The sequence below is a fragment of the Ursus americanus genome, chromosome 14 (assembly GCF_024610735.1).
Source record: "Ursus americanus isolate L20-20 chromosome 14, mUrsAme1.1.p, whole genome shotgun sequence".
Lineage (NCBI taxonomy): Eukaryota > Metazoa > Chordata > Mammalia > Carnivora > Ursidae > Ursus > Ursus americanus.
Genome location: NC_142140.1, coordinates 70,818,884 through 70,846,056, shown reverse-complemented (window position 1 = coordinate 70,846,056; position 27,173 = coordinate 70,818,884). Strand labels below are relative to the sequence as shown.

Sequence of the window (27,173 nt, the reverse complement as noted above, 5' to 3'; positions counted from 1 at the left end):
ACCAATACATATTGGGACACACATTTCCAACTTTCCTGACTGGGGCCAAACTGTTCCCAGAGTGGCCGCACCAGTTAACCAGGACTCCTTTGTGGGGCCCCCACGTTCTCCCCAGTGCTTGTGATTTTGCATACTGGGAGCCTGTGGTGCATAGGTGGGATACCACTGGACTGAGTATTTTGTTAAAATACTATTACTGGCTTTCCCATTATAAAGCCGTATGTAAAAAGTATGTTTCCCGTGTGCCCAGTGAAGTAAAGTCGGAAAATGAGGGAAACCAACAGGAAAAGAGGCAAGTACTGGCTAGAGTCAAGCGCTTTCTGACAGTTTTATTATGCATCTCAAAAAAACAAAAACCCTTCATGGGGTGCCTGGGTGCCTCAGTCCAGGTCATCATCCCAGGCTTCTGGGATCCAGTCCTGCATCGGTCTCCCTGCTCAGAGGGGAGTCTCCTTCTCCCTCTCCCTCTGCTGCTCTCTGTCAAATAAATAAATAAAATCTTGGGGGAAAAAAGCCTTCAATGAACATTTCTGGAGCCCTGCCTGCTGAGGGCACAGTTCTGGACCCACGAGGGATAATGCGGAGATGGCAGCCCCAGGGAGCCCCGGTGTGGCTGAGAGGCCTTCAGGGAATGCAGTGGGGACACGGTGATGGGCTGTGTCACCGAGCCACCTGGATGTGTCCGACGGGACAGCAGATCTGCTAGAGTGGGATGACGCCCTTTCTTTTCCCGGGTTGTGTGAACCCGCCTTGGCACCCGCGTTCATGTACCGTTTGCTCCCTCTGTGACGTGACAGGATGACATCATCGATGACGTGGACAGCTTCCTCGCCGCAGCAGAGACCCTGAAGGAAAGGGGCGCGTATAAGATCTTTGTGATGGCGACTCACGGCTTGTTGTCGTCAGATGCTCCCCGGCTGATTGAAGAGTCTGCTATCGACGAGGTAACCGCCACGGCTCTGGGCACCGCTGCCCTGGCCCCTGTGTGCCCCCCGGTCCCGGTTAGACTTGGTGAGGAGTGCGTTATTTTGTGGTTAAGAGTGGATTCACAATGTGGGTTATGTTGGTGTTTCATGGACCAGAAGCCTCTTTTGCCCATGGTAATACTTTCCCTAACTCTCATAAATGAGGCACGTGGTGGTGTTGTGCACACTCCGCCTCCCCTGCCCCCCAAACTCCATCACGGCCCTGCAGGCCCCCCATCAGCACCCCTTTTAGAGAGACAGGAAGTCCTGTATCGGAAAGGTTGTGACTTCTTACAGTCACACAGTTAGTAGGCTGAGCATTTAGGATGCCAAAGCCCACCTCTCTCGCCAGGACAGACGCCTGTGGTATGAAATGGGGAGGAGGCGAGCAGGGCAGTTTTCCCAAGCTGAGGCTGAAGCAAGGCCATCCAGGTTTTCTCCCCCTGCTTTGTGCCCCACCCCCCAGGTCAGCCGGCTTATCTGCTTGTCTGCTCTGACTGTATAAATCACATTTTTATTCTCTCTTAAGAAATGGAGGTGTTTGGCCCTGTAGATTCCTGAGTATTTGAATCCTACATCACTCAGACTCCTTTTACTTTTCTGAGTCCCACGCTTCCGCTCTTCAGCAGTCGATTTCCTTAAGCCCGGCCCCGTGTTGATGGGTTCAAGGTGCCCTCACACGGACAGAGGCCAGGCTGGCGTGGCTCGGATCAGATCCAGCCACCTTACTCAGCTGGACAGACATCCTAAGGGTCAAGAATACATGAAAGGTGTTCAAGGCTGCAAACCAGATGCAGAATTCACATAATGAGTAGACGGAGAAGACTTCAGGCCCGGGGCTGCAGCTCTCACAGTCTGTCCACGTGGTTCCCGCAGGTGCTGCGTGCAGGCAGATTCGAAAGAGCAAGCCAGGGGAATGTGGGGTCCTGAGGGAGCCAGGCCTCCTAGAGCAGAGTGGACTTTGGAGAGGAGGTTGCACCTGAGTCTGGAGTTGGAGTCTGGAGGGAGAGGCTGTCTCTGCGGATGGGCGCCTTTGTGTCCCGAAAGGGGCCTTGCACCGATTCCCAGACGGGGGAGTCAGGCCAGTAACTAGTGGCTACACCGGGTTTCTGGGAGCACCTGGGTGGTTTGGTTGGTTAAGCATTCGCCTTCAGCTCAGGTCATCATCCCGGGGTCCTGGGATCGAGCGCCGGCGTCGGGCTCCCTGCTCCGCGGGGAGCCTGTTTCTCCCTCAACTCCCTGCTCTTGCTCTCTCTTGCTATCTCTGTCTCTCTCTCAAATAAATAAGTAAAATCTTTTTAAAAAATAGTAATAAGTAAACCGGGTTTCTGTGTTCCCCCGGGTTAGGAAGGCTCAAGTTTTTCCTGTGAACTTACAGATAAAGCACAGTTGCCCAGTGGAGCGTAGACGATGCAGGGGCAACGGTGAGACCCACAAGTTAGGAGGTGGAAGGTGGGAGAAGTGGAGCGGCTGCCGTCCTCCTCTTTCGGAGCAGGACCCGGTAGATAGTGCTGGGGTTGATAAACCGGGATTTGAAGTGGGGTTTTTGGTTCGTTTTCGTTCAAACACTTCAATGTCCAGAACAGACATCCATAACATCCATCCATGGTGGTTGCCAGCCCTTTGGGGAACGTGAGATGAGGAGTGACAGGGAAGGGGGCAGGGTCTGTCTTGGGGGCCGTGCTAAACCCAGCCCAGCGTGTTCTGAAGACCGGTGAAGCCTGCACTTCAAGTGGGTGACTGGGTGGTACGCGCATTATAGCTTAACAAAACTGGTACTTTTTTTTTTTTTTTTTTTTTTTAGATTTTATTTATGTATTTGTCAGAGCGCAGAAGCAGGGGGAGCAGCAGGCAGAGGGAGAAGCAGGCTCCCTGCTAAGCAAGGAGCCCCATGTGGGGCTCGATCCCAGGACCCTGAGATCGTGACCCCAGCCGGAGGCAGCCGCTTCACCGACTGAGCCCCCCAGGCGCCCCTAAAACTGGCCCTTCTAAAAAGTGCTTAGAAGAGATGTGGAAGATACGTCCCCAGCGAGCGTGGGTGTCGCGGGAAAAGCAAGGGAGCGCCGCGTGGTGCGCAGGCGCAGCAGCCCGCCCCGGGTCGCGCCTCCCGCCGGTTCTGTGAGGGCTGCGGGGCGGCCTGGGTGATACCAGTGCGTAGGGTTTCTGTTGTTGTTGTTGTAAGTTTGGGAACTGTTCCCTTTTACAGGCCGTGATTCTCGGGTGACTCTTGCTGTTTCCGTTTTTGCCGCGGTTGCCGGGAGTATGAGCTGCCCAGGAAGGGTCCCAGGAATTAGATGCGCTGCGTTTTCCTGGCCGTGGCGCCGGCGCGGAGTAATTGCTCCGGGGCCGTGTCTGCGGCGGCCGTCTCATGGCGCATGCGCGGCTCTACCACGCGCGGTCTTGAGGCTTATTTCGGCAGTAGGGACTGTAGGGTATCAATATAATGAAAAATCATTGCTGTCCCCTGTGTTTTCAAAGACGGCTGAGTATTTTTATTTTTTTCCGTTTGTAGCTGCTGGAAAGTGCTTGTTTGTCTTCATTTGATTTTTATCAAATCTTAATATTAAGAAAAACAGCTTTATTGAGATACAATTCCCATACCGTACAGTTCGCCCATTGAAAGTATAACATTCACTGGCTTTTAGTGTATTCACAGAATTGTACAGCTGCCATTCTCCTCCCCCCAGAAAGGAGCCCCAGTTCGCATTAGCAGCCCCCCTACTTCCAATTTCTTCTCAGTCCACTCAGCCTTAGGCATCCACGAATCTGCTTTCTGTCTCTGTAGATTTACCGAAGCTGGGCATTTCATACACACGAAATCCTGTGACGCATGACCTTCTGTGTCTCGTTTCTTTCACCTAGTGTGCTGGTTCGAAAGCTCGTCCTTGTGGAGCAGGGTGTCGGTACTTCATTCTTATTTGTTGCTGAATATTTCATCGAACGGACGTATCACATTTTGTCTTTTCATTCACAAGGTTACGGAGATTTAGGTCGTTTCCACTTTTTGACTCTTGTAAATAATAGCGTTATAAATACTCGTGTACAAGTTTTTGAACAAAGATATGTTTTCATTTCTCTTGGGTCCTGTGGCAACTCTATGTTTAACCTTTTGAGGATCCTCCAGACTTTTTTCCAAAGTAGCCAAACCATTTTTCACTCCTCCAGCAGTGGCATCGTTCCAGTTTCCCCACATCCTCATGGGTAGTTCCTACTCTCTTTTTTGCCTGTAGCTGTCTTAGTGGGTGTTAGGGTATCAGATCTTCACCTAGAGACCCAAGTAGTGGGAGCGCCTGGGTGGCACTGCCGGCTAACCATCTGACTCGAGGTTTCAGCTCAGGGTGTGAGACCGAGCCCTGCGTTGGGCTCCACGCTCAGGGCAGAGTCTGCTTCAGACTCTCTCTCCCTCTGCCCCTTCCATCCGCCCTCACTCGCTCTTTCTCTCTAAAATAAATACTTTAAACCTTCTTTTAAAGAAGTGCAGGTAGTGTTCACATCGACTGGCAACACTTTTGAAGGTATGGTAGACTCACTGTCCTGTCAAGTAGAACCACAGAGATTGGAGAGTGTATCAGATTTTCAGAGCCAGCCAGGAAGCTACCTGGTTTTCTGATGCTCTTGGATTTTTGTCGTCTTGATTTGCAGGTGGTGGTTACCAATACGATTCCGCATGAAATCCAGAAGCTCCAGTGCCCCAAAATTAAAACCGTGGATATCAGCATGATCCTCTCAGAAGCCATCCGTCGGATTCACAATGGGGAGTCCATGTCCTACCTTTTCAGAAACATAGGTTTAGATGACTGAAGAGCTTTCCTTTCGTAAATTCGTAAAATTCCCGAGGGCCAAACTGGAAGTGGAGAATACTGTGAGGGGTCGCGATGCGATGTACCTCCCAGGGGCTGTCTGTGCTTTGTTCCTTCCTTTTTGTTAATTCCTACAAAGGTAGACCAACTTTTTATGTCGGTTTAGGTGTTTATTAGTTTTTGGGGCGATTTTTATAAAAGAAAAACTATATTCTCCTCCTAAATGAATTAACAACCCTGGTTGTTTGTAGTTTAACTATTTCAACAATAACCTGGAGTAAGATTTTTAAGCTCACAGACGGCCTTTTTCCAAAGTTGCTGGAGCCCAAGTGCTTAAAAAAGTTCATGAAATCAAATGATCTATACTGTGTCGTACCTGCAACTGAAAAGCCAAAAAGACGATACTGTTGAATCCCAGCAAATGACCTTTTTAGAAATGCTTTTATAGACACGCATATGTGAATGATTATTACGCGACCATTATTTATTTTCTGCAACAAAAGAAGGAATAAAAACTTACGTTGTGTATTTTTTTTTAAACTTTGTGTTTGGGCAATTGTTTTATAACTAAAATAAAATGAACGCTGAATACATGTGCCGTGGATATTGACGTGTTCGGTCCGCTCGTTGAGTTTTCTCTTCTGCAGCTTGTCGTGGTGCCACAGTAGCCTCTCAGGGATGTAATGTTTCCTCTTCTGTCTGTCCAGGACCTGCACGTTTCTGATGCGTAATCACTTGGCTGTGGCAGGAGAGGAACTCGAGCCGCAGGCTGTGAGCCCCGGGGGGCAGGTCAGCGAGTTGGCGTGAGCTGTCGCCTGCATCTTGGCATGGCTTTGTTTGGCTCCCTGTTAAATGGCACAGCTGTGCTCTGAACAAAATGGCCCTGTGCATGCTCTGGAAGATGAGATGCTGGGGGGTGGCCACAGAGGGCACGCGACACGACCCTTGCTAATGTCAGGCATCAAAGAACTGTCTGCCCCACGGTTCAGAGTGCAGAACTCAAAACCTGTCCATTAGAGTTGTATCAGGCTCTGGAACACTGGGGTCCAATGAGTTAGGCCGGCATGTTCTCTTGCCAAGGTCCTGTAATGGCAGTCCCATCAAATTCATGGAGGAAAAGATGAATGAAGACTCTCACAAAGAAAAGGATTATTTCTTCTTTTCCTTTTTGTTTCAAGTAAACTTCACCCCCGATGTGGGTCTCAAACTCATGACCCCAAGATCAAGAGCCACATGCTGTACTGACCGAGCCAGCCCGCAGCCCCAGGACTATTTTTTTCTTCCAAAAACACTTAAACCTGTGGTTTCTGCCTATGTTAGAATCTGGAATAAAACAGCAGGTGACTTGGCACAAAATTAAGATTGGTCACTTACTGTTTGCCGTATCCGGGTTCCTTGGTGCTCCCGAGAGAGCAGCCTGAGTCTTGGGGACTTGCTCTGGAGCAGGTCTGGGGCCCTGTGTGTGCAGAAGCACCAAGGGCTCTCTGCTTCTGGGGGCTGCCCTGGGTATCAGACGGTCTCCTGCTGATCTGTCTGCTCGTCACACCCAACCGTGTCCAGACCCCTCCTGACACAGTGTCTCAGCCAAGCAGCTTGTGGTGGTTGTACTCCTGCAGGTGCATGAAAGGGAGACGTGTTGTGTTAATTACCAAAAGTAATGCACACTGGTGCTCGGGTCTAATCAAAGTACAAGTCTGCACTGTTCACGCAGATCATTAACTCTCGCTTGGAACTGTGTGACCTTAAAATGAGCTCTCTCTCCTTTATATGTTGTGAGCATGCCTTCCTTTGCTTTATGAAACCCTTGAAAGTAACCACGTTTTCCTTTTACTTCAAAATGAATAAGCTGGCAGATATCTACAAGGATGGTGGAATGGGGAACTCCAAAAGTCTCTTCCTCCATAGAAGCAGAGAATCAATTGGCAAAAACAGAATCAACTTTATTGAACTCTAGAAAATAATCAAAAGTTTACAACAACCAAGTAAATAAATGGTCAGGAAAAAAACAACAAAAAACCAAAACAACAATAAAGAAAAGTGGCTGAATCTTGACAAGATTGCTTTGTGGCACTTGAACTTAACCCTGGTCCCATTCATTTCGTGCTTCCTGGCAGTCTTGAAGACAGTAGCGTGCATTCCTGGTACATGTTCCTGGTACCAATGGGAGCAGAATACTGTTCTCAAAGAATTACAGGTGTTTGTTGGGACCTGTCTACTGGCTCCTTGAAGGACTGGCTCAAAGGACTTGCCTTTATTTTACCCAATTCAGAACTCTTCAGAGCAGTGGGACAACTGTTAAAAAGTTTAAAGGCAAACGTATTAGCCACTCCTCTTGGGGCAAACAATGAAACCATTAAAAGCTTGGGAGCAAAGGCTAGGGAATGAGATGCTTCAGGGGGAAAGCGCTTTGAAAAGCTCCCACATGTTCCTGGGGATATGAAGGGCCTGGGATTGCACAGATTTGAGGACATGCTCAGAAAAGACTCAAGAAAGCCTTAAGCTCTCACCTCTGGCAGATCTGCAGGCTCTGTGCAAGCAAGAAGTGAGGGCTAAAACAGAGTCGTAATCTGCCCAGAGTGTTGAAAACATGTCGTAAGACACGCAGCCCATATGCAGACTGGGTTATTTTTCCTCCCTCCCTCCCTCCCTCCCTTCCTTTCACCTTTCCTCTTTTTTTTTTTTCTTTTCTCTTTTCTTTGTTTTCAGGCGTAAGGAAGTCTGTGATGACTCACCATTCAGTTGAACAGAGATTTCAGTTACCATACACAACAAAGAATACAGACTTTATAAAAATTAGTTCAGAAAAGCCACCAAACAGACAACTACAAGCAGCAATAAACCCTGGAGCAGGAAGAGAATCTGATTTCCAGACTTCCCACATTACAATATTAAAAATGCCCAGTTTTCAACAACAACAACAACAACAACAACAACAAAATTCTGAGGCATGTAAGCAAACAGGGCTGGGCCCACACACAGGAAAAAAAAACTTCATAGAAACCATCCTCGAGGAAGTGCAGACATTAGATTAACTAAAAACTTTAAATCAATGATTTTAAATATGCCCAAAGAGCTAAAGGAAACCATGAGAAGGATGGCTCACCAAATAGAGCAATACATCAATATATAGCAATATATCAAGAAATAATAAAAATGAACCAAATGGGATTTGGGGAATACGGTAGAGTGGGAAGCACCAGGAATTTGTCTCTCCACCTAGACAATTTCTGTGATAAAATTCGATGGTTTTGGAACTCCAGAGTTTATCAAAGGTTTGCAACCTCCAGGGGGAGTCTTGGACAGTAAATTGTTAATTTTGGTCAAATCGAGCTCTTTGTACAGTTGCAGATACTCGACTCCCCTACTCCCAGATTTGTGGCAGGGAGCTGTACCCATGTGCCTGGAGCCACCTGCACAGCTTATGGGTGCCAGAGTGGGCAAAAGGGACTCTGTCCTCCAAGTAGTGGAGGTCTGTGCTCTGACAGCTGATTGCTGATTCTGATCAGAGAGGTGCAAAGAGGCTGGGAGTCATTGTGATTGCACCTCCTTCATTTGTTGCAAGCCCTCCCCCTCCAGCTAGCTGATGAGAATTCTGGGAGATTTAAAGACTGGTCTCCTTATTCCCCATCTGCACACCCAGTTTTCTCCTTTTCACCCTTTTGGGAGCCAGACATGAAAGAGTAGGACATTCAAAAGCAACTGCATATACAGGGAAAATTAGAAAGTTACTGCACATGCCCAGAGGATGTGCAGGCTCAGAATAGAACTGAAGAGACCCCAAGCTTATCCCTCATGTTGATCCTTGACACAGAGACCGCCGACAATAACTACTACCACTGCTACTACTACTATAATAAATACCAGCGAAGGTAGAGAAACTGATTTCCAGGGTTACCACATAATGTATGAACAAAGTGGAGATATCAATAAACAGAAAACCTAAAAAGACACCAAAAGAAATTCTGAAAAGTACAACTAAAATGAAAAATTCACTGGAGGGATTTAAAGGCAGATTTGAGCAGGCAGAAAAAAGAATAAGCAAACTTGAAGATAAGAAAATGGAACTACGTCTGAGGAACAGAAAGAAAAAATATTGAAGAAAAGGAAACAGAGCCTAAGGGACTTATGCGACTCCATTAAGTGGATCAACATACACACTGTGGGAGACCTCCTCCAGAAAGAGAAGAGAGGGAAAGGGGTAGAGAGAATATTTGAGTAAACAATGGCTGAAAACGTCAACATTTTATGAAAGACACAAATATAGGGGCGCCTGGGTGGCTCAGTTGGTTGAGAATCTGCCTTTGGCTCAGGTCATGGGATCAAGTCCTGCATTGGGCTCCCTGAGGGAGTCTGCGTCTCCCTCTCCAGCTCCCCCTGCTTGTGCACACACTCTCTGTCAAATAAAATTTTAAAAAATTATTTAAAAAACAAAGACATGAATATAAACATCCAAAAAACTCAATAAGCTCCAAGTAAGATGAACTCAGGGACACTCACAGCAAGACCCATTATAACCAAACTGTAATAAGTCAAAGAGAGGATCTTGAAAGCAAGAGAGAAGAGATGAGTCACATACAAGGAATTCCCAGTAAGATTATCAGCAGATTTCTTATTGGAACTTTGGAGTTCAGAAAACAGTGGGCTGAAGAATTCAAAGTGCTAAAACAAACAAAAAATGTCAACCAAGAATCTTTTATCTGACAAAACTGTCCTTCAAAAGTGAGGGAGAAATTGAGACAATCCTGGGTAAACAAACACTGATGGAGTTCATTACCACTAAACCTGTTCTGCAAGAAATGCTCGGATGGGTCCTCCAAGGTGAAATGAAGGAACACTAGATAGTAACTTGAAGCTGCATGAAAAACTAAAGATCTCAAAAAAGGCAAATACACAAGTAATTATAAACATGACTGTTACTGTAACAATGGCTTCTAACTCCTTTCTACATGATTTAAGAGACAAATATATTTTAAAAATAGTCTAAAAGCTAGTATTATAATATTGGTGTGTAAATTTGCTTTTTGTTTTCTACATAATTTAAGAGGCTGTGCATTTAAAAGATTATGTTTGGTGGAACAAAATAAAGATTTGACTTTATGATAACAACTGAAAAGGCATGTAAACAAAGTTGTCAAAGAAGAATTTTTCTGTTATTGAAGTTAAGCTGGTATAAATTGAAATTAGTGTGTCATAACCTTAGGATATTAAATATATTCCCAATGGTAACCATGAAAAAAATAATCATAGAATATATATCAAAGGAAATTGGAAATGAATTTCAATGTTTTACTACAAAATATTAAGCACGAAAGAAGGAGATGAGGGAGAGAAAACCTATAAGGCATTCAGAAAATGAATAGCAAAATGACAGAAGTCCTTCCTTAACAATTAGTTTAAATGTAAATGCATTAAACTAATCAAGTGAAAGAGATTGGCAAAGAAAACACAAAAACAGAGATTGGCAGAATAGATAAAAAATAACACAATCCAACTATCAGCTGTCTGCAAAAGACTCACTTTAGATCTGAAGACACAAATAGATTGAAAGTGAAAGGACAGAAAAAGATACTCCATGCAAATAGTAACCAAAAGAGAAAAAGTGTAGCTAAAGTAATAGCGAACAAAATGGGCTAAGACAAAAATTACCACAAAAGACAATGGCGGACAGTATATATTAGTAAAAGGTTCGAAACAGCAAGAAGACATAGTAATGATAAATATTTATATGCCTAGTAGCAGACTATCAAAATAAACAAAAACACACAAAATTAAAGGAAGAAATAGTTTTATGATAACAATTAGATACTTCAATTCTCCACTTGTGGATATTAGCCAATACACTTTTTTTTTCTTTAAAGATTTTATTTATTTATTTGACAGAGATAGAGACAGCCAGTGAGAGTGGGAACACAAGCAGGGGGAGTGGGAGAGGAAGAAGCAGGCTCATAGCAGAGGAGCCTGATGTGGGGTTCGATCCCACAACACCGGGATCATGCCCTGAGCCGAAGGCAGACGCTTAACTGCTGTGCCACCCAGCTGCCCCTAGCCAACACACTCTTAAACAGCCAATTAACCAAGAAGAAATTACAAGGGAAGTTAAAAAATGCTTAAAGATGAATAGAAATGAAAACACAACATACCAAAACTTAGGGATACAGTGAAATAAGTGCAAAGGGGGAAATTTATAGCTATAAACGCTTACATGGGAAGGAAGGGAGGGAGGGAAGGAGGGAGGGAAAGGAGGGAAGATCCCAAATCATCAGCCTAACTTTACAATTTAACTAGAAAAAGAACAAACTAAACCCAAAGCTGGCAGGATAGAAATAATAAAGATTAGAGCAGAGATCAGCAAAATAGAAAATAGAAAAATAATACTGAAAAATCAATAAAACCAAAAGTTGGTCCTTTGAAAAGTTCAAAATTGACAAACCTTTATCCAATAGATTTTATTTTATTTTTTAAAAGGTTTTATTTATTTATTTGACAGAGAGAGAGAGAGACCGACAGCCAGCGAGAGAGGGAACACAAGCAGGGGGAGTGGGAGAAGAAGAAGCAGGCTCATAGCAGAGGAGCCTGATGTGGGGCTCGATCCCAGAACGCTGGGATCACGCCCTGAGCCGAAGGCAGACACTTAACGACTACGCCATCCAGGCGCCCCTAATAGATTTTAAAATAAAGAGAGAGAAGCCTCAGATTATTAAAAAACAGAAAAGAAAGTGGGGGCATTATTACTAATTCTAAATAAAAAGGATAATGGGAGTACTATGAGGAATTGTACGCAAATATATTGGATGATTTAGACGAAATTGACAAACTCCTAGAAACACAAAACCTACCAAGACTAAGTCACAAAGAAATAGAAAATCGGAATAGACTTATAACTAATAGGAAAATTGAATCAGTTATTAAAAAAAAATTCCCCACAGAAAAAAGCCCAGGATCATGGTTTCACTGGTGAATTCTACCTAACATTGAAAGAAGTAACCCCAGTCTGAGGCACCTGGCTGTCTCAGTTGGTGGAGTGTGCAACACTTGATCTTGGGGTTGTAATTTCAAGCCCCACATTGGGTGTAGAGATTACTAACAAAACAAAACAAAAAATAACCCACCAGTCTTTTTCAAACTTTCCCCCAAAAAATTAAAAGGAAAGAATAATTTCTAACTCATTCTATAAGGCAGACTTACCCTGATAACAAAGCCAGACAAAGACACTATAAGAAAACTACAGATCAATATCCCTTATGAATATTGATACAAAAACATCAACAAAATACTAGAAAACTGGTTTTCAGCAGCATACTAAAAAGATTATACCTATAACCAAGTTATATTTATTCCTGGAATGCAAGATGGTTAGACATATGAAACTTGTAAGTGTAATGCACCATATTAACAGATTGAAGGAAAATAACCACATGATCATCTCACTGCAGAAAATGTGTTTGAAAAATGGTAACTTTTTATGATAAAAACACTCAGAAAATTAGGAATACTAGAAGGAAACTACCACAATATATTTAAAAGGCATGGATGAAAAATCCATAGCGACCATCATACTCAATGGTAAAAGAAAGTTTTTTTTCTAAGATTAATGACAAGGCAAGGATGCCTTCTTTCATCACTTCTATTCAATGTAGGGCTGGAAGTTCTAACCAGAGCAATTGAATGAATGAATGAATGGCATCCAAACTGGAAAGGAAGAAGTAAAATTATGTCTGTTTGCAGCTGATATGATCTTATATTTAGAAAACCCTGAAGATTACACACACACAAACACACATGCGTACACACACACACACACACACCCCTGTTACGACTAAGAAATGAATTTAGGAAAATAGCAGAATACAAAGTCAACATGCAAAAATCAGTTGCATTTCTAAGCACTAACAATGGGCAATCTGAAAGGGAAATGGAAAAAACTATTCCAGTTTCAATAGCATCAAAAAGAATAAAATACTTAGGAATTAACTTAACCAAGGAGATGAAAGACATGCACAATAAAAAAAAAATTACAAGGGGCACCTGGTTGGCTCAATTGGTTAAACATTCAACTCTTGATTTCAACTCAGGTCATGATCTCAGGATTGTGAGATTGAGCCCCACGTCCAGCTCTGTGGTCAGTGGGGAGTCTGCTTGAGATTCTCTCTCTCTCCCTCTCCCTCTGCCCCTCCCTCCACTCACTCTCATTCTCTTTCTCTAAAATAAATACAATCTTTAAAAAAAAAACTATAAAACATTGCTGAGAGAAATAAGAGAAGACATAAATAAATGGGAACACATCCCTAATAATGGATTGGAAAAATTACTATTGTTGAAATGTTAATATTACCCAATGCAAATTACAGATTCAATGTAATCTCTATGAAAATCCCAATTATTTTTTTTCCAGACACAGGAAAACCCATACTAAAATTCATATGGAATCTCAAGGGACCCTGAATAACCAAAACAATCTTGAAAAAGAACAAAGTTTAATGACTTTGAGCAAGGGTGCCAAGCCATTCAAATGGGGGAAAGATGCTCTTTTTCAACAAATGGTGCTGGGAAAACTGGATGTTCACAGGTGAAAGAATGAATATGGACTCTTACTTAACACCATATACAAAAATTAACTCAAAATCAATAAAAAACCTGAATGTAAGACATAAAACTAAAAAATTTCAGAAGAAAACAGGGCGAAAGCTTCACAGCATTGTATTGGGCAATGATTTCTTGGGAATACATCCATTATATTGTAAATGTCCAAATATACATTGAAGGATTGATACCAAAAATATAAAGAACTCCTAAAACTCAACAATAAAAAATCAGACAACCTAATTAATAAATGGGCAAAGGAGGGGTGTCCAGCTGGCTTAGTCAGTACAGCATGCAACTCTTGATCTTGGAGTTGTGAGTCCGAGTCCCATGTTGGGTGCAGAGATTACTTTTTAAAAATAGGCAAAAGAATTGAATAGGCATTTATTCAAAGAAGACGTACAAATGACCAATAAGTACATGAAAAATGTTTAATGTCACTAGTCATTAGGGAAACACAAGGCAAAACTACAATGAGATACCACTTCACACTCATTAAGATGGCTACTATAAAAAAAAACCTCAAATATCAGAAAATAAATGGTTGGTGAGGATGTGAGAAATTGTAACACTTTTGCACTGTTGGTGGGAATATAAAATGGCACAGTTGCTGTGGAAAACAGTATAGCATTTCCTTAAAAAAAATAAAAATAGAATTACCATATAACCCAGCAATTCCATTTCTGGGTATATACTCAAAAGGAATTGAAAACATCTCAAACAGATATTTGTGTAACTATCTTCATAGCAACATTACTCACAATAGCTAAAACGTGGTAGCATTCCAAGTGTCCACTGATGGATTTTTTTAAAATGTGGCATATACGTACAATGCAGTATTATTCAGCCTTAAAAAGGAAATTCTGACATATGCTGCAACATATATGAACCTTGAGGGCATTATGCTGAGTGAAACAAGCCATTCTCCAAAAGATAAATACTGTATGATTCCACATAAATGATGTAGTTAAGTTATTCAAAATCATAGACTGAAAATAGAATGGGGGGCGTTGGGGGCTGGTGGGAGGGGAAAATGAGGCAGTTTAATGAGTTTAGTTTAATGAGTATAGAGTTTCAGTTTTACAAAACGAAAGGAGATATGGACATGGACGGTGGTGATGGTTGCACAACATTATGAATGTATTAATGCCACTTAAAAATGGTTAAGATGTTAAATTTTATGTATATTTTACCATAATAAAAATTGGAAACAAAAAGAATATGAACACAGTTTAAGAGTCCAGTAAAATACCATCAAGTTGAGCAACATACACAGAAGTGGGAATCCCCCCAAAAAAGAAGAAAGGGGCAAAAAAAAAATTTTTTTTAAATAAATACTGGCTGAAAACTCGCCCAGTTTGATGAAAGACATGAATCTACATATCCAAGAAGTTCAACAAATCCCAAATACAATAAACGCAAAGAGATCCACAATGAGATGCAGGATAATCAAACTGTCCAGAGACAGAGAATCCTGAAGCAGCAAGAAATAAGCAATTTGTCACAGAGGACTCGGTAAGATTAATAGTTGATTTCTCATCACAAATCATGAGGGTCACAAGGTAGTTGGATGATATATTCAAAATACTGAAAGAATCCCCCCACCCCCACCGTCTACCATTAAGTCTGTTTATCCAGCAAAACAATCCTTAAAAAATAAAGGAGAAATTAAAACATTCCCAGATAAACAAAAGCTGAGGAGGTTTATTTCTAGTAGATATGCCCTACAAGATCGGTTAAAGGGAGTCCTTCAGGCTGAAATGAAAGGACACTATAAAATAACTCGAGTCGTCCTGAAGACTAACGATAACTGCATATGTAAATACAGAAGTCAATATTGTGCTCACTTTCAGGAGCACATATACTGAAAAGTCAATATTAATGTATTGTTTGTAACTACGCTTTTTCTATCTGATTTAAAAGAGAATTACATAAAACAATACTTATAAATTCATGTTCATGAACACATATACATTTTTAATTTGCTAATTACACTGTAAGGGGGTATACAAGTATATATGTATATATACATATATATTTATTTGTATGCAATTTAAACTTAATTGATATTAGTTCAAACTAGGTTGATATATTTAGATGTGTTATTGTTCTCTGGAGAAACAAAACCAAAGTGTGTGTGTGTGTGTGTGTGTGTGTGTGTGTGTGTGTGACACAGAAATAGATCCGTATCTACATATCTATATCCATCTACATCTATCTGTATAGAAGTATCTATATAGATCTATCTGTATAGATGCAGATGGATATAGGTCTCTATGTATCTGTATCTCTGTCTATCTATATACAGAGAGAGGGAAATTGACTCGTTTTAAGGAATTGGCTCATGGCTCATGCACTTGTGGGTGCCAGCAAGTTTGAAATGTCAGGATGGGCCAGCAGGAAAGAACCAAGGAAGCCTGGAGAACCAGGGAAGGGTTGATTTGCAGTCTCAAGTTCAAAGGCAGAATTTATTCCTCAAGGAACCTGTCTTTTCCCTTAAGGACCTCAACTGATTGGATAAGACCCACACACATAATGGAGAGTAATCCACTTTACTTGGTCTACAGGCTTAAATGGTAATCCCATCTAAAAAATACCTTCATGGGGACTTCCAGTTTCCAATACTGCATGCGAGGAGCTTGGAATTAGCCACTCTGTCCTAACAAGAAAAAAGCTGAATAGACTGAAAAATCAACAACTCTTCTTGAATCTGTAAGAGATGAGGACAAAGAATAAATTGCTGCCCCCAGGACTGGAGAGACAGGTGAATACATGCAGTTGTGGGGACTCCCATAAGAGTGGGAGCAGACTCATGAGTGGAAATCATTGTGAGAAGTGGGGCTGGGGTAGGAAAATCGGAACCATAACTGACAAATTGCAGGAGGCTCCACATGGACAACTCCAAGAGTTAAAACCTTTAGGAGGACCCAGTCACGGGGGGTGGGGGGGGTGGGGTGGTGGTCTCCATCTTTTTGCGAATTGTACCTCCAGGAGCTTGACCAAGTTCTCACAGTAAACATTGGAGAAAAATCCCCTTGTGCTTCCAGCAGGGGGAGGGGTATAAGGAATCATTCTGAAATATGTCAGAGTACCCTGCTTAACAAGGCCTGCCTTCAGGAGAAATTAGTTAACCGGAGCCTAAATTGCTGGGGTATTATCAAAGCCTAAATGACCCGGTGAAAGAGAAGAAAGACTGAGACACACTTGTGAAGTTCACAGTCTAAAGGCCTGGTCTCACTAAGACTGAGTAATGCTCACAATATTTCAAACTTTTTCATTATTATTATATTTGTTATGATGATCTGTGATCAGTGATCATTGATGTTACTCTTGTAATTGTTGGGGGGCACCGCATACCACATACCATGCCCGTATAATACGATGAACAAAATAAATATTGTGTCTCTTCTCACTGCTCCACTGAATGGCTGGTCCCCCATCTTTCTCGCTCTCCTCAGGCTTCCCTATTCCCTGAGACACAATAATACTCAAATTAGGTCAATTAATAACCTTATAATAACCTACCGTCAGTGTTCAAGTGAAAGGAAGAGTCTCATGTCTCCCTTGAAATTAAAAGCTACAAATAATTGAGCATCTCAAAAGCCGAGACAAGCTGAGGGCTACGCCTCTTGCACCACTTGGCCAAGTTGTGAATGCAAAGGGAAAATTCTTGAAGGAAAAGTACAACTCTAGTGGACACATGAACGATAAGAAAGTGAAACAGCCTGATTGCTGATGTGGAGAAAGGGTTAGCGGTCTGGACAGAAGGTCGAACCAGCCCCAACATTCCCTTGAGCCAAAGCCTCACCCAGAGCAAGGCCCCGATGCTCTTCAATTCTGTGACCGCTGAGAGGTGAGGAAGCTGCGGGAGAAAAGTCTGAAGTCAGCAGAGGTTGGTTCACGAGGGTTAAGGAAAGAAGCCGTCTCTGTAACACAAATGTGCAGGGTGAAGCGGCAAGGGCTGACGTAGAAGCTGCAGCAAGTTCTCCGGAAGATTCTAGATCTTCATGAAGGTAATACGCTACACTGAACCACTACACTAAATAACAGATTCTCCACACAGATGAAACAGCTTCCTGTTGGATGAAGACGCCATCCAGAACTTCCACAGCTAGAGAGGAGCAGTCAACGCCTGGCTTCAAAGCTTCAGAGGACAGGCTGACGCTCTTGCTAGGGGCTCATGCAGCTGATGGCTTTACGCTGAAGTCAATGCTCATTGACCATTCTGAAAATCCTAGGACCCTTAAGAATTCTGCTAAATCTACTCTGCCCCCTGCTCTATCAACGGAAGAAAGCCTGGATGACAGCACATCTGTTTACACCATGGTTTACTGAATATTTTATTTATTTTTAAAGATTTTATTTATTTGTCAGAGAGAGAGAGAGAGAGGCAGGCAGAGGGAGAAGCAAGCTCCCCACTGAGCAAGGAGCCAGCTGCGGGACTTGATCCTAGGACCCTGGGATTACAACTTGAGCTGAAGGCAGACATTTAACTGACTGAGCCACCCAGGCTCCCCTGATTTTGACTGAATATTTTAAATCCACTGTTGAGACCTACTGCTCAAAAAAAAAAGATTCCTTTCAAAAGGACAATGCACCTGGTCACCCAGGAGCTCTGCTGTAGGTATACAGTGAGATTAATGTTGTGTTCAGGCCTGCTAACACAACATCCACTCCATAGTCCGTGGGTCAAAGAGTAATTTTTAACTCTCAAGCCTTCTTATTGAAGAAATACTTTGCATAAAGCTATTACTGCCACAGATAGTGATTCCTCTGATGGGTGTGGGCAAAGTAAACTAAACACTGCCAGAAAGGATTCACCATTCTAGATGCCATTAAGAATATTTGTGATTCATGGGAAGAGGTCAAAATACCAACACTAACAGGAGATTGGAGGAAGTTGACGCCAACCCTATTGATGACTTTGAGGGGCTCAAGACTTCAGTGGGGGAGGCGACTGCAGATGGGGTGGAAATAGCAAGAGAACTAGAAGCAGAAGTGGAGCCTGAACATGGGACTGAATTACTACAGTGTTGTGATAAAACTTCAACAGATAGTGAGTTGTTTCTTATGGATGATCAAAAAAGTAGTTTCTTGAGATGAAATCTACCCTTGATGAAGATGCTATGAAGATTATTGCACATGACAACAAAAGATCTAGAATATTCCACAAGCTTAGTTGATAAAGCAATGGCAGGGTGTGAGTGGATTGACTCCAATTCTGAAAGAAGTTCTACTGTGGGTAAAATGCTACCAAACAACATGGAAAGCTACAGAGAAATCATTCATAAAAGAGTCAATCTATGCAGCAAACTTCGTTGTTTTATTTTAGGAAATTGCCACAGCCACCCCAATGTTCAACAGCCACCATCCCGATGAGTCAGCAGCCATCGACATCAAGGCAAGACCTCCCACCAGCAAAAAGATTACGACTTGCTGAACGCTCAGATGATGGTTAGCATTTTTATTAGCAATAAAGTATTTTATTTTATTTTTTTTATTTTTTATTTTTTTAAGATTTTATTTATTTATTCAACAGAGATAGAGACAGCCAGCGAGAGAGGGAACACAGCAGGGGGAGTGGGAGATGAAGAAGCAGGCTCATAGCGGAGGAGCCTGATGTGGGGCTCGATCCCATAACGCTGGGATCACGCCCTGAGCCAAAGGCAGACGCTTAACCGCTGTGCCACCCAGGCGCCCCAGCAATAAAGTATTTTAAAATTAAGGTTTGTACATTATTGCTTTAGACATAATGCTATTGCACACCTAATAGATTACAGAATAGTACAAACATAACCTTAAAAAATATTTATGTATTTCTTTTAGAGTGAGAGAGAGAGAGAGCATGGGGGAGGGACAGAGTGAGAGGGAGAGAGAGTCTTAAGCGGACTCTGCTCTGAGCGCAGAGCCCGACATGGGGCTTGATCTCACCTTGAGATCACAACCTGAGCTGAAACCAAGAGTTGGATGCCTAACTGACTGTGCCATCCACAAGCCCCCAAACATAACTTTTTTTTTGCACTGGGAAACCAAAAATTCATTTGACTTGCTTTATTATAATATTCACTTTATTGTAGTTGTCTGGAATTGAACTCACACTATCTCCAACGTATGCCATACTTACTACTCAATATTGCTGTGAACGTACACAAAACCCCACAAATAATCCAATTAAAAATGGGCGGAAGACATGAATAGACATTTTTTCCACGAAGACATCGAGATGGCCAACAGACACATGAAAAGATGCTCAACATCGCCCATCATCAGGGACATGCAAATCAAAACCACAATGAGATACCATCTCACGTCGGTCAGAATGGCTAAAATCAAGAACACAAGAAATGACAAATGTTGGCAAGGATGTGGAGCAAAGGAAACTTTGTGCACTGTTGGTGGGAATGCAAGCTGGTGCGGCCACAGTGGATAAGAGTATGGAAGTCCCTCGAAAAATTAAAAACAGAATTACCATATGATCCAGTAATTCCACTACTGAGTATTTACCCAAAGAAAATAAAAACACTAATTCAAAAAGATATATGCACCCCTATAATTATTGCAGGATTATTTACCATAGCCAAGATATGGAAGCAGCCCAAGTGTCCATCGATAGATGAATTGATAAAGAAGAGGTGGTGTGTATGTACAATGGCATATTACTGAGCCATAAAAAGAATGAAATCTTGCCATTTGCAACAACATGGATGGAGCTACAGGGTATAATGCTGAGTGAAATGAGTCAGTCAGGGAAAGACAAATGCCATATGATTTTGCACATATGTGGGATTTCAGCAACAAAACAAACCAACTAAAGAAACAAACAAAAAACCAGACTCTTAAATATAGAGAACAAACTGGTGGTTGCCAGAGGGGAGCTGGGTGGTGGATGGGTGAAACAGGTGAGGGGGATTAAAAGTACACCTGTCATGATGAGTACTGTGTAATGTACAGAACTGTTGCAAGATTATATTGTACGCCTGAAACTGATATAACACTGTATGTTAATTATACTTAAATTTAAAAATAAGTAAATAAACATTGCTGGTGGGAGACAATGCTAGTCAGGCAGTTTCACACAATGTGAAACAGATCCAAGCATTTTAGGAAAACAAGAATTACAGCAGCCAACGTATGTTGCCCTCAGTTACACGAATAGATTCGGGACGGATGTCGCCTGCTGAGAGGCGGAGTCCCTAAAGAGGAAAATTCAGCCGGAGCTCTCGCTAACCTTGTCCGGCTCAGTGTCCCAAAGGAATGTGTCCACTCCACCTAGCCACAGCAGGGGAAGCCTTACTCCCTCCCCTCCCCGGGACTCTGCCCATTATCTCCTCCTCTTCATTCTACAGCAGCAGGGAAGTACCACTAGGACGAGGTGGATTATGAGCAGTGGGACAGCGATGAGTCCTGGACCACAGAGAGAGAGAGAGATCTGAAGCCACCCCCGGCTCCAGCACAGAGAGGAAGAGAGCCTTTTGCCTGCCCGGTTCCTGGATGTAAAAACAGATCACAGATTCCTGTGTATAAACCATTCAAACGTCGTTGTGGTGAGAGTTACAAGACAGCTCAGGACCTGTGGCACCACACGATCAATCTCCATCCCCAGGTGTCGGCTGAGATTATCGGGAAGTTGCAGCAGTAACATGCTGGTCCTCACCGGGCCAAGAGACCCTCACCAGCAGTTGCTGATTTTGAAAAAAAATTTGGAAAAAAATTTTGATTTTTTTCCCCAGGGGAAGCATTCAGCAACTCTTTAAAGAATGAAATGCATGCTTTGATTTTTTTTCTGGAATTTTGCAACGATGTGTCTTTGCAGAGTTCGTGATGTCGTACTTTTGCACATGTAATCATCATACCCATTTTCATTACTTTGGTATCAGGTGCTGAACAGAAAAAGCTCTAGGTTCTTCAGCACATTTCCCCCAAAACAAAATAAAATGGAGGGCATGTTGCATATTGTTTAGTTGTGTTGCAGTGATATCATTTGGGGGGAGGAGGGGCTCAACTGAGATTTATTTCCCCCCAAGATTGTGATGTGATTGAGGTTTTTCAGCACATCAGCTATGTTCAAACCGAAAGTAATACCTTCATTATCAAACTTGCTACCATGCCTTACATAATGGAGTTAGTATTTGTGAGCAGAAAGACTTTAGGTAATGGAAATATAAATAAGAATGCTTAACATAATATGCTAAAAATATTTTTGTATTTAGGGGCGCCTGGGTGGCACAGTCGTTAAGCGTCTGCCTTCAGCTCAGGGCGTGATCTCGGCGTTCTGGGATCGAGCCCCACATCAGGATCCTCCACTGTGAGCCTGCTTCTTCCTCTCCCACTCCCCCTGCTTGTGTTCTCTCTCTCGCTGGCTGTCTTTCTCTGTCAAATAAATAAATAAAAATCTTTAAAAAAATATTTTCGTATTTAAATAACATTTCTAAAAGGTGTGTTTTCTGTGTTTTATATTATCTTGCAAATCCTTTTGCTGGTTAAAAAGTTGTCTTGCCATCTGACCATTTTAGTTTTATAAATGGCATTTTGGTACAAAATTGTCTATTCAGTTCCCTCATTAATTTAACACACATTCACCGAGTGCCTGCTGGGTGCAAGGAATTCAGTTTATGCCTGTTGATATTTGTGGACCAAGATACCAGTTTAGCAAATAATTATCCCTGAAATCTGTTAGGCAACACTTCGAAATCCTGGAGTGCAAATTTTGTGTATGTGAAATTTAGTTCTATCTTCGTCTTTAAAGTTTTAAAGCATGTCGTCGTTCTCTATTGCCAACAGATTTAATGTTGTTTCTGTTGTCAGTTCTTTCAATCCCTGCCCCAACCATGGCCTAACCCACTGTGGATTGCAAATAAGAATTAAAATTCCAAGCATGTTTGAAAGAGAGCGTTTTTGTTAAGATCCCTATTTGCCTCTTCTTCAGGCTCATTGTGCTTTTAGATTTTTTTAAAGGCACTTTTCCCATCCCATTGTAGAGGGCTCTATCCCCCTTGGAAATATCCATTTAGCTGTAAAAACATTTTGCCGTAATATTGACAATTAAGCGCTTCTTTCAAGTGGTCAAGGAGTGGCTAATATGATCCACTAGACTGACCTACATCTAGGCCATTCCTGAAGTTTTTCTTGCCAATAGTACCATCATGCCTTGAGTGTTCTTTTCTCATAGGTCTATTCCTTAAACATGAGAGTTTACCAGTTGTCTCATTATGCAATAAAAATTGCTTTGAGATGGCTAACTGCCCACAAAACTGGCGAAAAGCAAACTAGAATTGCATATAAAATAACTTTCTTCCCATCTTTCCATTTGATGAAAGTCTTACAGCTGGGAAGCAGGTGTCCCTCCTCAGTTTTTTTCAGACTTTTCAAAAGAATGGCAATTCTGCTGGCCAGATGGGTAAGCCTCTATGTTCTTAAGTTGTGAATCCCTCATAATGAAGGATTTTTTTTTGAAGGATGTTTTTTAAAGATTTATTTATTTGAGAGAGAGAGAGCAAGCCCGTGCACACAAGGGGAAGGAGCAGAGGGAGACAGAGAGAGAGAATTTCAAGCAGACACCACAGTGAGTGCAGAGCTTACTTGGCACTCTGTTTCACCACCTGAGATCATGACCTGAGCCAAAACCAAGAGTTAGATGCCCACCCCACTGTGCCACCCAGGCACTCCTTAATAAGGGATTTGAAGTATTTATAAAGACCGTCCTCTAAAAATTTCCTCAGATCTCTGAAAAGTAGTCTTGGTCCTGAATATACAGTATTATCCTGTATGTTTGAAGGGGTGATCCAGACATGAGAAGCAACAGGTTGGTGCAGAAGAAGGGCCTACTTGGCTATTTCATATCTACCTACAATTGACCAATTTTTTTTTAGGCCAGCAATTATTATTTAGCTTCACTCCTTCTAGTGCAAGAAACTGTAGGCTAGATCAGTAGTTCTACAGCTGAACAGTCATCAAATAGTCATTGTGCACGTTAAATTTCAACTATAACATGAATTCAATTTTTATCTACTTATTCATCGTGACAGCATTACTGAACAGGTAAGGGTGGGACTATGTTGCTGTACCGTATATAGTGGATGTATAGCACTGTGTCTGTGAAAACTGTGCTTTAAATGATATGTTCATATGTTTTGTTGGGGGCAGAGCACATTAAGTTTGAAAGCAATAGAAGTTTGTTTTAAAACTGAAGGCAACGTAATGAATCACAAGCCTTGCCAAGAAAAGGTGCTCGGGATGCCTGGGTGGCTCAGTCGGTTAAGTGTCAACTCTTGATTTTGTCTCAGGTCATGACCTCTGAGTCATGAGATTGAGCCCTGAGTTGGGCTCTGCACTGGGTGTAGAGCCTGCTTGGGATTCTCTCTTTCCCTCTCCCTCTGCCCTTCCCCTCTGCTCACTGTCTCTCAAAAAATAAAAAAAAAGCTGCTTATAAAAATGTAAATGAAATCATATTTAAAATAAACTGCCTATAACACAAAATAAAAAAAAATAATAAAGATCTAAAAATATATTCCTGTTAACCTAGAAATGCTCTGTAACATAAAGTCTTTTAAAAAAACATTTAGGCTGGTTTGACCAAAAACTGAGTACCTAGACAAGTTGACTCATAAAATAACCATGACTTTAGGATATTAATTGTAATCCCCAGGGCAACCGCTAAGACATTAGGTAAAAAAAATACATAACAAAAGGGGGAAGGGGATCAAAATGGTAGACTATAGAAAGTATCTATGGGACACAAAAGAAGGGAGTGGTGGAGAAGTTGTGGTTCAAAAAAGAAATGACATCACAGACCTGTACCCCTGGAACAAATAATACATTATATGTGTTTTTTTAAAAAGGATACAACATAGGAAACAACACATTGGCAGAAGTGCTTCCTTATCAGTAATCATATTAATGTAAATGGATTAAACTTGGTAATCAAAAGACAGAGAGATTGGGAGACTGGATTTAAAAAAACACAATCCAGTTATATGCTGGCTACAAGAGAATTATTTTATCTCCAAAGACACAAATAGGTTGAAAGTGAAAGGACGGGAAAAGATATTTGATACAAAGAGTATCCAAAAATAATTGGAGTGGCTTATACAAATATCAGACAAAATCGACTTTAAGAGAAAAATTGCTGCAAGACAAAGAAGGACATTACATGGTTATAAAAGGGTCAGTCCATTTAGAAGCTATAACAATTGTAAATATATATGCACCTGACAACAGAGCCCCAATATATTGAAGGAAAAACTGACGGAATTGAAGAGAGAAATAGACAATTCATCAATAATAGTGGGAGATTCCAGCACCGACTTTAATAATGGATAGAACAACCAGATAAAAGATCAGGAAGGAAATAGAGGATTTGAACGACACTCTAAACCCATTAGACTTAATGGATATGGACAAGACACATAACCCAACAACAGCGGAATATACGTCCTTCTCACGTGTACATAGAACATTTTCCAGGACAGCCCATATGAGAGATCACAAAACAAGTCTCGATAAATTTAAAGTGATTGAAATCATACAAAGTATCTTCTCTGACCATAATGTAATAAAACAGAAATCAGTAACAGAAGGAAATCCAGAAAATTCATAAATACATGGAAATTTAAAAAACATTTTAAAAAGGACCACTGGGTCAATGAAGCAATGAAAAGGTGAATTAGAAAAAACTTTGAGATGAACAAAAATGAAAACACAATAGCCAAGGTTATAAGACACAGTGAAAACACTTCAGAAAGAAATTTATAGCTGTAAGTGGCTGTATTAAAAAAGAAGAAAGAGCTCATATAAATAACTTCATGGAACACGTTAAGAAAGTAGAAAAAGAAGAACAAACTAAACTGAAAACTAGTACAATGGAAATAATCAAGCTTAGAGTGGAGATAAGCAAAATAGAAAAGAGAAAAACAATGGAGAAAATAAATGAAACCAAAAGTTGGTTCTTTGATGCAACTGACAAACTTCTAGCTGGATTGACTAAGAAAAAAATCAGCAAAGACTCAAATTACTGAAATCAGAAATTAAAGTGGAAACACTACTACTGACTTTACAAAAGCAAGAAGGATTGATCATAAGAGAGCACTCAGAGAGTACACCAACAAATTGGATAAGCTACATGAAATGGACAGGTCCTAGAAACACACAGACTACAAAAACTGATTCAAGAAGAAATAGAAAATTTGAATAGACCTATAACAAGTCAGGAGATTGAATCAGCATCCAAAACACTCCAACAAAGAGAAGCCCAGTACCAAATGGCTTCACTAGTGAATTCTATGAAACATTTAAAGGAGAATTAACACCAATTCTTCCCAAACTCTTCCAAAAAATTAAAGAGAAGTGTTATAGGCTGAATATTTGTGTCCTCCCAAAATTGGTATGTTGAAGCCACAACCCCCAAATATCACTGTATTTGGAGATAAGACCTTGTGGAGGTACTTAAGGTTGAATGAGGTCATATGTTGGGGTCCTGATCCAATAAATTAGTGTCCTTATAAGAAGAGACAGAACCTCTCTCTCTCCCCCCTCTCTTTTTCTCTCTCTCCCTTCCATGTGAGGACATAGTGAGAAGGTGGCCATCCACAATCAGGAAGAGAGCTCTAGCCAGGGACAGAACCAGATAAACATTTTGATCTGGAACTTCTAGCCTCCAGAACTGTGAGAAGATAAATTTCTGTGTCTAAGCTACCCACTCTAAGATATTTTGTCAGGGCAGCCTGAGCTAACTAAGACAAGGAGGGAACACTTCTTAACTCATTCTGTGAGGCAGACAAGGATTTCACACAAAAAGAGAACTATAGACTGATATCTCTTATTGAGTACTAAGGGAAAAATCCTCAACAGAATACTAGCAAACCAATACTAGCAAACCAAATCCAGGACTATATTGAAAGGATTATACACATGACCAAGTGGGATTTATTCCAGGAATGCAAGGGTAGATGAACATACAAAAATCAGGGCGCCTGGGTGGTGCAGTCGTTAAGTGTCTGCCTTCGGCTCAGGGTGTGATCCCAGCGTTCTGGGATCGAGCCCCACATCAGGCTCCAATGCTGGGAGCCTGCTTCTTCCTCTCCCACTCCCCCTGCTCGTGTTCCCTCTCTCGCTGGCTGTCTCTGTCAAATAAATAAATAAAATCTTTAAACAAAACAAAACAAAAACATACAAAAATCAATGTCCTATACCATAGTAGTAGAATTAAGGGGAAAACCCCACACATGATCATCTCAATGGGTGCAGAAAAAAACATTTGAAAAAATCCAACACTCTTTCATGATAAAAATATTCAACAAACTGGAAATAGAAAGGAAGTTTCTCAACCTGAAAAAAGGGTATATATGAAAAGCCCACAGCTGCTAAGGTACTTTATGGTGAAAGACTGGAGCTTTACCCTAAAATCACGACCAAGATAAGGTGTCCTCTTTCACCACTTCTTCTTTTTTTTTTTTTAAGATTTTATTTATTTATTTGACAGAGATAGAGACAGCCAGCGAGAGAGGGAACACAAGCAGGGGGAGTGGGAGAGGAAGAAGCAGGCTCATAGCAAAGGAGCCTGATGTGGGGCTCGATCCCAGAACGCCAGGATCACGCCCTGAGCCGAAGGCAGACGCTTAACTGCTGTGCCACCCAGGCGCCCCTCTTTCACCACTTCTATTCAACGTTGTACTGAAAGTTCTAGGAAAAGAAATTAGGCAAGAAATAAAATAAATGTCATACAACTAGGAAAGGAAGGAGTAAAACTAACTCCATTCACAGATGACCTAATATCATATATAGAAAATGCTAAAGAATCCCTATTAGTGCTAATAAACAAGTTTAGCAAAGC

The 27,173-nt window shown here is 41.6% G+C and overlaps 1 protein-coding gene, 2 long non-coding RNA genes and 1 pseudogene across 9 annotated transcripts in view; 2 read left to right on the top strand and 2 right to left on the bottom strand.

Annotated features, from left to right (window-relative positions):
* The window catches only part of PRPSAP2 (phosphoribosyl pyrophosphate synthetase associated protein 2), a 48,797-nt gene extending 41,271 nt beyond the window's left edge, over positions 1–7,526 (top strand). For 3 of the 6 annotated variants that reach the window (XM_045778205.2, XM_087867680.1, XM_045778206.2), the window contains 2 exons: positions 798–944; positions 4,608–5,356. In XM_045778205.2, coding sequence (XP_045634161.1) covers positions 798–944; positions 4,608–4,766 — 306 coding nt within the window. In that variant the 3' untranslated portion in view covers positions 4,767–5,356. Of the gene's footprint in view, positions 1–797; positions 945–4,607; positions 5,357–5,473; positions 5,640–6,611; positions 6,665–7,471 lie in introns of those variants that run through there. The other 3 variants (XR_015726790.1, XR_015726791.1, XM_087867681.1) reach the window with 3 other exon arrangements.
* On the bottom strand, positions 305–844 carry LOC148109033 (uncharacterized). The gene is made up of 2 exons (XR_015726798.1): positions 772–844; positions 305–477 (listed from the first exon to the last, which is right to left on the bottom strand). It is a non-coding gene; the product is annotated as an uncharacterized LOC148109033 (long non-coding RNA).
* LOC148109032 (uncharacterized) overlaps positions 5,822–27,173 on the bottom strand; it is a 29,887-nt gene continuing 8,535 nt past the window's right edge. For both annotated transcript variants that reach the window (XR_015726795.1, XR_015726796.1), the window contains one exon: positions 5,822–6,375. This is a non-coding gene — a long non-coding RNA (uncharacterized LOC148109032). The remainder of the gene's footprint in view (positions 6,376–27,173) is intronic.
* LOC123779746 (juxtaposed with another zinc finger protein 1 pseudogene) lies at positions 18,699–20,997 on the top strand (annotated as a pseudogene).